Source organism: Physcomitrium patens, chromosome 23 (assembly GCF_059467195.1).
Source record: "Physcomitrium patens ecotype Gransden chromosome 23, ASM5946719v1, whole genome shotgun sequence".
Classification (NCBI taxonomy): Eukaryota; Viridiplantae; Streptophyta; class Bryopsida; order Funariales; family Funariaceae; genus Physcomitrium; species Physcomitrium patens.
Genome location: NC_143432.1, coordinates 13,736,656 through 13,749,498, shown reverse-complemented (window position 1 = coordinate 13,749,498; position 12,843 = coordinate 13,736,656). Strand labels below are relative to the sequence as shown.

The 12,843-nt window shown below is 30.2% G+C and overlaps 2 protein-coding genes across 3 annotated transcripts; one reads left to right on the top strand and one right to left on the bottom strand.

Annotated features, from left to right (window-relative positions):
* The first annotated feature begins 4,230 nt into the window (after positions 1-4,230).
* LOC141044850 (uncharacterized) lies at positions 4,231-5,309 on the top strand. Of its 2 annotated transcripts, XM_073530689.2 has the most exons (3): positions 4,236-4,711; positions 4,825-4,915; positions 5,160-5,309. In XM_073530689.2, the coding sequence occupies exons 1-3, from the start codon at positions 4,482-4,484 to the stop codon at positions 5,172-5,174; spliced, it is 336 nt and encodes a 111-aa protein (XP_073386790.1). In that variant the 5' UTR covers positions 4,236-4,481; the 3' UTR covers positions 5,175-5,309. The 2 variants fall into 2 exon arrangements, with proteins under 2 accessions (XP_073386789.1, XP_073386790.1); XM_073530688.2 differs by lacking the exon at positions 5,160-5,309 and having other exon boundaries at positions 4,231-4,711; positions 4,825-5,153.
* A 1,512-nt stretch (positions 5,310-6,821) lies between these two features.
* On the bottom strand, positions 6,822-7,689 carry LOC141044846 (uncharacterized). The gene is made up of 2 exons (XM_073530675.2): positions 7,556-7,689; positions 6,822-7,356 (listed from the first exon to the last, which is right to left on the bottom strand). The coding sequence occupies exon 2, from the start codon at positions 7,266-7,268 to the stop codon at positions 6,822-6,824; it is 447 nt and encodes a 148-aa protein (XP_073386776.1). The 5' UTR covers positions 7,269-7,356; positions 7,556-7,689.
* Positions 7,690-12,843: the final 5,154 nt, after the last annotated feature.

Here is a 12,843-nt window from a genome sequence, read left to right as displayed (position 1 = left end):
ATATGAATTTGGATCTCTACTCCAACATGACCTATCTACTACAAAACACCAAAGACTAATTAAGCTTGTATATATAAGGATCCATGTATCATCCAACATTAGTCATCAAGGCCACTACAATATTTTGCCCCTCTATTAGATAAGAAATCAATATTTCTTTCACCAATATCAAAAGAAATACATATAGTGTTAGCTACGAAGACAATATACTAATATCAATTGAAGACATTTTGCTAGAGGTGTAATTTAACATCACACATCATAAAAGCCATGACATTTGACATTATGGATAGTGATAGCTCAATGTGCCAATCCAAATAGTCCAAGTAATAGAAGTAATCTAAAGTCCTAAGAAATCATCAACTTAGTACTTTTATGGCTCAATCAATAGTCTCACAATTGATCCTAAGAGATACAAATGGCATGAAGACCTATCATTATTCCAATTTACAATAAAAGCAACTAAGTCATAGGGGACAAATTTGGAGAATCCAAACTCATTATAGAATATCAAATGAAAAAACAAACTACATAACAATACACTTGTCAAATGGCCAAGCCTTTGGCACTATCATTAATTCAAAAAATGAAGCCACCTTTTTTTGCAGTGTCTTGCATAAAGTAATTGTAGTAAATGTGTGGTATAATTGAATCATCTCTAATACAAATCTATCTATCTAAAGATCTCCAAAATGATTTTTTATAAATTTTAGTAATATCTTCTAATACAATAAGTGTAAGGCTCTGATTCTCGCTTGTTACATGACATCTAAGCTATTCCAAATAATTTAGGATAGTATTCTAATTTTACTTGGACATAGTGTATTTTTGAACTAAAAATTCTTAAATGGTTTGGTGAACTTACTACAATCCAGATTTTCCTTGAAGGTACCATGATTTGAGAACTATAGCTAAAAAAGAACAAGAGGTTTAATAATTCAAATTGAGCAATGAACAAGATTACTTCAAAGATATAGCAAAACATCATGGACTAAAGCCACATCAAATAGATAAAAATACTAAAAGAAGTTCTAGAAGAAGCACCATATGGATGATATAAATCATTTCATTAAAGTTGGAAAAACAATCAGATCCTATACTTCAAAATAGGTAGAACTCTTTGGTGGCATACACCCAGACACCACAATATTAGAAATATTGATCTTCAATAAAAAATAAAAATAAAAAAAGATTGTAACCTTAATCTCTAGGATCATTAATTAAGTCAAGTTTTGGTTGAGATTCTTGGATCTTATTTAGACCAAAACACCTTATAATTGGTCTCTTTGCAATAAAAATTTTATTTTATTTGTACCAAAAATAGTAATAATAATAATTAAACATTGTCATTGTATTGAAAGAAGTTTAAACATTGAATAGAAGTATCAATCATAATGATTCTATAAAAATAATATATATATATATATATATATATGTAAAAGTGATTGATTAATAATTTCTAAAAAAATATTATTTAATTAATATCTTATTCCAAATTGATAAGTATATCATGCATAATTATTTTTTACTATGTATAAAATCTTCCAAAAAAATTAATGTGTATTTTTTGATTGCTAAATCAATCATACCTTTATATACCAAGAATTGATCATTTGATCTTTAAAAATAATCATTTTAATTTTTTTGTATATGTTATTATTAATTCTAGATTGTATACTCAACAATTAATATGTTTTTATGTTTATCTTAATTACTTTCATTCATAGGTATAGATAGAAAGTCTTTTGATGTCTTATTAGGTTTTTAAAGAATTTTATCGTATAGATTTTTTTTGAGGTATATTTAATAATTTTTAAAATCATAGATTGATATAAATTGAATCATAATAATTAGAAATAACTTTATTCTTTACTTATTTTTTATAAATATTATAAATTTAAGATAATTCATTGATTTTCTATAATCTTTAAATAAGTTTTATTTTTCTAAACATAATCAATTATATATAAACTTTGATGTTTGTGATTAATTTAGTCAAATTTGGATATATATATATATATATATATATATATATATATATAATGGCTTTAATATATCTTTGATATAATCTAATTTTAGAAATTTAAAATTTCTATTCTTTGAAGAGGTATTAAATACTTAAATTATTCTTATTAGATAGATAAAAAAAACTAAATTTTTTGGAGTAATTATCTAGTTAATTTGGTTTCATTTGACAATGACCTTAAGTTTACTTTAAAAAAAACCTTTGGTTGGATATTATTTTATGTCCTATACTTAAAATTAAAAAACTTTTTATTAACATTTATGCTCTTACAATGTAGACATTACAACTTAAAAATATAAAAATCCACTTCTAACTAAATTAATAAATATATATATATATATATATATATATATATATATAAGTTTAAAAAATATTTATTCATTTATTCACAAAAGAAATTAATGAAATTCTATAATAATATTTAAAATTAGAAATAAATTCTTTACTTTTTTGTATCAAATTTAGATTAGAAATCAAATTAATATTATATATATATATATATATATATATATATATATATATATTTACAAATATTTCTTTTGTAAATTGGCAAATTGTTAGTGAAATCTTTTCAATTCAATCCCACAAAATGTTTATTTGTAATGAAAATAAGTTCTTGGTCTAATAAATAAAAAAATTAATGTCTTCTTAAGTTTTACCTCTATTTTGAATTATTAATAATATTATTATATATACTCTTCATATCATGGTTTGTCTTAAGTATATTCTAGAAGTTAGATTGACATTAAAAATGAATTATGTAAATAATCTATTGATACAAAAGAATTAGATTTTAGAAAATAAATAATTTATTAATAATTTAAAATTTTCACTAGCTTTTAATGAAAAACTATTGAAAAAAATAAAATAAATTACTCTATATTAAAAAAATGTATGAAAGAAAGCTTATTATATTCTAAATTATTCATTATTAAAAGACCCTTTTTAACTTAAATAAAAAATTACGCATTATTAGAAAAAATATTCAATTTTTTAATATTTAATTTTAAATGTTATAGAATAATTATTTTTACTTTTTAATTATATTATTTTAAAATAAAAATTACACCACTTCTATTTATTGTTAAAATTAAATACATCCCATAAACTTTTATATAAAAAATATAAATATATATATATATATATATATATATATACTCACACATACATACACATATTAAAAACATATAAAAATAAAGGTTCATTTTATTTTTAGCTTTATGTAAAGATACTTCATTGTATTATTTTTAATGCAATGTTTGAATTTAATTCTCTATTGAACTTTATAATACATATATATGTGTATGTATGTATGTATGTATGTATGTATGTATATAATAATAATAATTATTATTATTACACAATTTTAAGAATTGATGAACTTCATAAACAACCAAACATGGTCATTTTTACATATTTACGACTTTTTGGCAGAGTTTCTGAATACATAGCTCAAAAAGCAAGAATCAAGCCATGGTGGTTGATAAGCATGGCTCACGAGGTTCCTCAGCAAAGGAGCATAGCGATGACAATAATAGAAATGGTGACGATTCTAAACTCCCTTTTCCAACTCTAATACAATTTGGATTTTTTTGTTTTTGGATGTTTTCGACTGTCAAGAGATTTAATATTCCAAAACTGTTACGATTGTGTCGCTGCTTATTGGTTAGTTCACAAACTGCTGCGGATTCTTACCACTATTTTGAAAAGGATAACCAGAAGTGTTAAAAATTCTAGTCCATATAATGAAATTGAGTCTTCAAAGCCAAAATTTACATATATATATATATATATATAAAACTTTTACGAAGCCAGTTGAGCTTCAGGAAGGATGATTTCAATGCGGGAAAAAGGCGTTCCTTGACAGAATTTGGTCACTCCCACTTTTGTTTTTGGGAGCTCATAAAGTTGATTATTACGATAATTATTATTCAATTTCATAGGCAAGCAGGTGTTGCATTCATGAAAGTCTTTTTTTAACACACACCATGTCTAACAGTTTCATTCCACGTAGCTCTCTGCACCTGGATCCCCGAACTTCTTGGTTGCTACACTGGAAAGAAGTCTCTGGTTTGCTGAGAAGTGGACGGAGATCAAAACGACCAGATGTTGAAAGACGCCTCCATTACCAACACTAATAATATACTAACAATTATGGATGCCATACTGCGGATTGAGTGGGGCATGACGACCCCCCCCCCCCCCCCCAATAAAGTGATGCGGTCCTCAAAAGAAGCATAATCCAAGGCATTTCTGAGGCATTTCTGAGGCACGAGAGAACGAACACAGGGATTCCAGGCGTGTCGAAGGATCCTTACAAATTGCTGAATAGCAGTCCGACTCAACTAGCAAACAAATGCGCTAGAACATCACCCGGCAGTCCACCAGCTGGGTAATTCTCACCCTGTGGAGTGGACTCATCGCCGGGTCATCAACCATCCCCTTGTTTACGGTGATGACGCGACTGTGTGAGAAGGGATCAAAGCATATGGCACATGAGAGACCAGAAGCTTCTGCAGGGAGGGGAGGGTCACCAAAATCCTGCAATCGCGGCGCGTTATCCAACGTCCACCAGGACGAATCCACCCGTCGCACAAACGCCCTTCACGCATCGGATCTCAACGTGACTGGGAGAGTCTCCCCGAACTGTTCAAAGTCCTCCGGAACCAATCAGAATGGTGCTTTGTAGGCTTCCAAACATCGTAATTGCCCCCATTTCTTGTCGCTGCTCGGAGTCACGGAGATATGGATTCCGTCAATTTGTTATTGTTGTTGTTTTTGTTGTTGTTGCCTCTCAGGTTTTCTCAAGAGACAATACAAAATCGAAGCTGGAGAGGCGAGATCGCCGCAGCCTCCGTCGAACTAGAGGTCGCGGCTCCGGTGGGGTTGGTAAGCTTGAATGCAATTTTCCATGTGTTGGATTTCCACTGGTTTATACTTCCAGTGCAACTATTTGTGAGTTACTTTTACTGGAATAACAACACTTTTTAACACGAAACTATCGAACATATCGAACTATGTAACGATCAAATATATAACTGTTCATCATTTTTAGGTATATATATATATATATATAGTTATATATCTTTTAGAAATTTGGTGATTGTCATTGGTGTTGTTACTTGTGATGCAGTTGGAGGTCGTTTGACAGTTTATGCAAAGTAAATTAAATTATTATTATTATTATTATTATTTAGTCTAAAAATATCATTTAAGATTTTTGGAATAAGATGGGATGGTCGAAACTTTTTATCAGAATTATTTTTATTTGGTGTTCCTTAAAGCTGGTACCAAAATCACAATTAGATACTTCAAATTACAAAAAAATAATTATAATTATTAACAAATTCTCGAAGTTTGAAAAAAGAAAAATAGAAAAGAAAAAAGAAGAAGCAAATACTCTGTATGTGACAATATATTTGATTGTTATATATTTGCTAGCTATACATTTATATATCTGTTAGTACAGGAGTGTTAGCCATAACAATTAGATCAAAAGATACATGACATTTCATTACAATACATGAGTGAATGAATGAATGAGAAAACCCATAAAAGCAGGATTATTTAGTACTTAAGGGACACACATACATGAATGCCTGGTATGGGTGTTTGTGTTTGATGGCATAGAACTGAGTCACAACTTCATACAAATTTTGTTTGGACTGGAACAAGCTCCCACTGTGGTTGTGTTTCTGTGGATGGTTGATCTTGAATTATGGAGCCATGCCTGATTTGTGCCCTAGTCTAAGGGTTTCTCCTCAAGGTCAAAATGTTGTGGGGGGGGGGGGGGGGGCACACAAAGCATTATCCAAGGATATTCATCTCAAACTTCATGTGCCATTGCATCAACAAGAATAATAATAATTATAATAAAAATAGTAACAAGAAAAACACTAGACTTCCTTGTGTCAATGCACATAGATTACACAGGATAGGCTGCTTCTTCTGGTCTAGTGCATGATTCTGATGCTTTGAAAGTCTTACATGGGCTTTTTCTGCAAAGCCGTTCTCCCATCCATTACTCTTACATTCATTTATAATACTTATTCTTATGCTTCCAAAACACTTCTGGATGATTGCGATGAATCTTCGAGGACAGCTCGTACATACTACTTTGACATTCTCTGCAGGACTGGCCACTGAGGATTCCTTTTTAAGAAATAGTGGTTGACTGGGGCCACGGAAACTTCGTCGTAGTTTGTTGCCATGGAAAGTCAAAGAAGTGGTGATGCGAAAAAACACAACACAAAAGCACAAGAAATAGGTTGAAATAGCAACATGCAGACTGGGAAAAGATTTGGGGGAAAATAAAAAAACAAAACAAAGTATTGAAGAGACGACATAATTAGATATACTAAACTACGAGACGATTACTTTGTGCAAATTGAGCAATAAGGACAAACTTGCGGATTGGAATCGAGAATGCCGCTTATCCAAAAAAATTGTTCACATTCTCGGATGAGCTGTAAAATACTCTAAAAAGGGCTACACTGAGTTTCTAGCAGTGTACGCGGAGGGACTGTGCCTACGTGTTTCGATGGCTGAATGTTTAATTTGATCTGGTGAGGAACACCAAATTTAGGGGTGCTGCTGAGCATGTGCCGAAGTGGATTTGGAGTGAGTCAAAGTTCGACTGAGTCCTCCTCACCACGTCGTCGGTTCTCCTGTTTATTGCAATCCCATCACGATCAAGCTTGCGGCGTGAATTCTGTCTCCATTTCAGACGGGATTATTCTTCTATTTTACACTAATTGGAAAACTCACGCGTCGTCCATAAATCACTGAGGGACTTCTATGTTCCCGGAGCCAGCAACCACCCGGTCACCGGTCCATCGACGATTATATAACCGGAACAAGTTGGAACCGTAATATCCTTCACTGGCAGTCCTAAAATAAAACGACCCCTCGTTTGGTGAGCTTGCGGAACCCATCTGCAGATCTGACCTAGCGACAGAAGACTGAAAGACTGAAAATTCAACAGGCGACCCCGCATACTATGGTATTCAGGTGATTGCTTGGGGAACGATTTGTAGTGGGAAGCAGCCACCGAAACGGTCAGAGAGACTCGACTGGTGCTGCAAACATTGGCCACAGATGGTAGACACTGGGCAACTGATGACGTCAGAAGAAGTGTCGACGGATTCCTCAACCAAGAACCCTCTGGAGTTGTAACGGTGCAGTAACTTCCTCGTTCGTGGTCATCCACCAGGTATGATTCACAGCCTGATTGCATGCCCATTGCTGGAGATAATACCACCAAAGTTCACTCATTATTGAAGCTTAACGCCACCGAAAAGCTTCAGTCCTTCATTCGTCGTTCTCCCCGCCTGCAAGTGAGCAGTGAAATCGGTATAGCGTTAAACAATGATCCGCACATCAGCAAATGAAATAGCACCCAATATCTAACATTATTTCAAATTTTTGAGTAGGATTCAGGCACTTTAGCGATTCAACACCGGGGGGGGGGGGGGGGGTAAAGTTTCTGCTTTGCTAGAGGTGCTGCAGGTGGTGACCGCAATCCCTCACCCGCTTTCCACCAATAACTGAGTTCCCCATTGATCTAAGGCACTGGCCCGGAATTCCCGAGCTACGCCTTCGTCCATTCGGCTGAAACTTCGCGGGCGTGTTTTCTGTGCAGGATCGGCAAGCTCCGCATTCAGCAATGCGAACTAACTCCAGTTCCAAAAAATCTCGACGACAACAACACGTCTGCTGCGTCTGCGGAGACCACGTCGATGATTAGCGTGGAGCAGCGGCGGTCGTGGATTTCATCGGTCTCTTGGGTTTGCATCCGATGAAGCCGCAAACGCAGTCAGCGCTCGAACCCTCGCAACCTCTTTCTGGTTTCAGTGTCTGCGGAAAAAATAAGCTAAGGGGAAAAAACAGAAAGGAACACCAGAAAGTCAAACAAAAGTTGAAGGTGATAAAAATACAAAAAAGAAAAAAGAAAAGCAGAAACAAAAAACGAAGGTTAAAAGATGAGACAATGCAGACATCCCTCAAGCCAATTCAACCACGTGGTTCCATGGTTTTGAAATTGTTTCGTTATGGGGGCTACAAGTGATATGGTTTAGTTGGCAGACTTCTCTCTGTTGGATATTCTGGACGATACACTCCTCGGTTGATACCATAGAACCTAGATATCAAAAAGTAGGGTGTCCACGACCCTCGACTGGATATCTATCCGTCCCGGGCAATGTTTTTGTACTTAATTCTTGACTTACTAATGGAACTTCACTTTGTACAACACATGTAGTAATATTCTTTTGCTGATCTCTTGAGTCCATCACAAATACTGTGTTAGTGAGTCATTTAGTAGGATCACTCAAATTAACTTGTAACTTAGTCATAGAGTTGAGACAAGGAGTTATCATGGTATCAGAGCAAGTATTGCATGAACAATAGAAATTAGATTGCTGTAGTATTTTGTGAAGTTTGTTTGAGAATGCATTGGGCACTTGGCCGTGGAAAGTAAAATGGAACTTGCAACAAGAAAATCCTAAAAATTCTAATAGAATCTTAAACAAAATCTAATTAAATTATAACAATGCTAATCAATCTTTAAATAAATTCCAAAAGAGTCTTAAAAAACTTATAAAAGAAAAATAACAAAATCATAAATTAATCTTAAAGAAATATATATAATAAAGAAATCCTAAAGAAATATCAAAAAATATTAAAAATAGGAATCCTAATTAAATTCTAATCAATATCTAATAAAGCCCTAAATCAATTCTAATCAATTCCTAAATAAATCATAAATCCTAAATCAAATCTTAATAAAATTCTAAACCAATTCTAACCAAATCTTAATGAAATCCTAAATTTCAAATAAATCCTAATCAAATTTTAATCAAATATTAATCAAGTCCTATATCCTAATTAAATCCTAAACAAATCCTAAACAATCTCAAGAAAATTCAAAATAAATCTAAATCAATTATTATAGCTATTTTGAAACCTCAATAAATATTAAATGAATTATTGATCTTAACTAAAATTTCATCCAAGCTTTAATCTACAAGCAATTTACAATCACATAAAATTTGAGAAGAATCAAAATCATTAATTAAAAGAAAAGCTCTTGAAACCTCTCGGATGTTGGCTACTCTCTTTTTCCAACTTGAATGTTGATCTCTCAACAAAGATTTCTCTTTGTTGAACCACTCAATTGATCCACAAATTGACAAATGTGTAAGTATTTAAGTCTAAATTTCTTTCATCAATTTTTGCTTCAATTAAATTGACAAATTTTGCAAGATTACAAAAGTCCTCATTAATCCTAAATTTCAATTATCTAAGACCATAATCTACAAAAACTTTCATAACTTTCAATCTAATTACTTGATTGACATCAAAATTTTTAAACATATTAATAATAAGCATAGTGACAAATTGACAAATTTTCACTTACAAATATGCTACAACACTCACAAAATCATCAAATTTGTGAATTTCTTTTTGTTTTTAAAAATCCAAATCCACTGAATAACCTCTCACTTTGAAAAACTCTCAAAACCTCAATATACTTTTAAATCACGTAAAATCAACTCTAAAAAAATTCTTTCATAAGTCTACTTTCAAATTCCACTCTTTTATCAACCAAAAGACCTCAAAGTTGCTATAGGTGCATGATTTTGTACCTTAAGGTTTGATTTGGACCTTGGTTCAAAACTAGTCTTCTTCAAGTATCAATTCTTCATATTTTGAGGTAATTTTTGCTAAACCCCATTCTTAATTTTCTTCTAACCATCCATGTATCAATTACTTATTTCATTTATTTTAGCTCACTTATGCCCATACAAAGTAAATAAAAGTAATTTTTGAAAAAATGCAGTATTAGCACTTATTAATTTTTACTATCTCCTTGTCTAATATCTATATTTTTAAGATAATTTTTTAAAATAATTTCATTTAAGATTCCTTCTAATAATAATAATAATATTTTTTCTTTTACTTAATGGTCGTATTATTATACAATATTACAAAGAGTAGAACTAATGGACTTAATAGATTCTATTATTACATAAGAACGATAAGGCTTAGAGGAGCGCAATGCAAAGCATGCTAAAAAAAAAGACTTTTGGATGTAATTACACTAACAAAGAATGGATCATTAATAGTGGTACTTAGTGGCATTTCTTAGGCAACTAAGATTTGTTCTTGAATCTTGATAAAGCACCACAAGAACAGTTGATAGTCACTGTTGTTGGCAAAATGTACTCTCAAAAAAGATAAGGCAATGTACACTTTTTAGATTCTAATGATGAAATAAATATAAAAGATATGCTTTATATGCCTAAGCTAAAATAAAATCTGATCTCAATGACATAGTATGTGAGAAACAACCACTAGATCTTGATTTTTGAAAGAAAATATTTTATTGTTATTACAAATTGGACCATTGAAAGATTAATATTTTGGATCATTGAAACAAGAAATTGTGGCTATATAAACTAAATATTAATAGTAGGATTTTCACCTATAATAAAGAAATAGCCAACATTCACAACCAATTTTATAAAAAGTAAAGAACCATTATTGCAAACAATGAATATAATGCAAATATAATAGTCATAAAAATATTATCATTTTTGGACTCACTAGAGGCTAAGCTTGACATTTTCTTTTTTAGCTCATTGAGATACTATCCACATAATAGTGTTGTATTTAGAAAATAATTAGCTTATAAATAACAAGATGAAAATGTTTAAAAATCTAAGAGACTTATTAGTGAGTTCTACAGAGAAAATATAGCTAAGAATTACTCTGCAATCAAAGATGTGTAATAGGATGAAAAAAAAAGATAACTATCTATGGCATTGCCGACTACAACATGCAGATCTACATACAAAGATGATGCTAAATATATAAAATATTTCATATTTTAAAATCAAGAAATTATATTATCAAATTATCTAGAAGAAAAATAAATAAGAAATGTAATACTTAAAGATAGTACTATTAGATAAAAAAAATACTTGAACTAATACATGCCAATTTATGCTATTTTCTACCAATTTTATATTTATTACATAAAATATATATATATATATATATATATATATATATCTCTTTCTTTCTATATATATATATATTTTGATGACTATTCTAAAAAATAGACAAATTTGATCAAAGTTTGAGAATTAATAATAAAAAAGAAATTTATATCATAAGATTTATTGAATTATTGTATAAGAAATGGCATCATTTGACAATTTTAATTGTCTTATATATCCTAACAAAAAATAATAGTAGAAAGAAAAAATAGATCAATATTGGACAAAATAAGTTGCATATTATTATCATAAAGACTATCCATATATCTATGGCTTAAAGCAATAAAACCATAGTATATCTATTAAATAAGCTATTAATAAGAGTAAAAAACCTCAATATGTTGATGGACAAAATATTTTCAAGAAGTAAACCAAAGTTATGTCATTTAAAAATATTTGAATGCTTATTTCATATGCACATATGACATCAATCTAGAAACAAATTACAATCAAGATTAATTACAAGTAGCTTTATGGGCTTTGATGATTAAACAAAATTATATTATATTTTCTTAAATCATCTCAAGAAAATCATTATTATTAAGGATGCAATCTTTAAAGAAACAAAATTTATTGAATACAACAAACTATCACAAGATCATATAAAGTTTGGAGAATATAACATGGAGAAATCAACAACATATGACTTAATAGAAAGACTATAAGATCAATTGGGATCACATGGACTTGATTCAAAAATTCTAAATTTTCCAACTACAAATCAAAACTATTTTGAAATCTCTTCAATCAAATTTTTTTTTACATCTTAGACAATTGCATATTTTATTAATCAAGAAACAACCAAAGATATAATATTTAATAATTTGTATAACAAATCACTCATTCTATCATCAAAATAAATACCAATATTAATATATCTATTTTAAGTTATATTCTAGAAGGAATAAAAATTTATAAATCACTCATCACAAAAAATCATAATAATATATCTTTAATTGAACAAATGCACTCTTTAGATTAAGAAATCAATTCCACCTGGCTATTACCATCTACTATAAGAGTAAGCAAACAAATAAGAGTAATAGACTAGATGAGAGATTATTTTGCAAGGCTAATGACAATATTAAATCTAAAATCAATTGCTTATCATGAAGCAACTCATTATTAAAGATGGAAACAAGCCATGATAGAAGAAATAAACTTTGTATACAAAAATAAAACTTGGACCATTATAAATCTATTTCAAGGTAAATCTTTTATTTTAACTAAATGGCATTATAAAAAAACTAAATACAAATGGTTGTCAAAGACATGAATCTCAAAGAACTAAAAAGTGAATACACTCTTATGTTACTCAAAAAGGCTAGAAAATCACTTAAAGATGATATAGTATTAAACTAAAAGAGCTATTGTTAAAGATAAGAAGACTAAAAAGTCTAGAAATAAGATTAAGGATTAAAAAGGCATTGATTAGAATAAAGAAGGCTTTATTCTTGCCTCCATATATACTATCTAACTAAAAGCTATGTAGCAATATTCTATAGGACCTCTAAAATGTGTTGACTTTACAAGACACGTATTTTAACTCATGAGACAAGTTTTCTATATGAGTACTACATAATTAGCTTATTTTGTAAGCTATCAATATGTGTGGTACATAATTAATTTGTTAATCAAGTTTCTAACCAACCAATCAACTACAAACATATGTGAAGTCAAAGTATCATCTATAAAAGATATTATAAAATAAATCTATTTTTATTTATTTTAATTTAATCATATAGATAAATATTG

Coding starts and splice junctions, on each gene's coding strand:
- LOC141044850 (XM_073530688.2), top strand. CDS start 4,482: ATGACGCGACTGTGTGAGAAGGGATCAAAGCATATGGCACATGAGAGA. Junction 4,712..4,824: donor ACCAATCAGAATGGTGCTTT/GTAGGCTTCCAA, acceptor GTTGCCTCTCAG/GTTTTCTCAAGAGACAATAC.
- LOC141044846 (XM_073530675.2), bottom strand. CDS start 7,268: ATGGGCATGCAATCAGGCTGTGAATCATACCTGGTGGATGACCACGAA.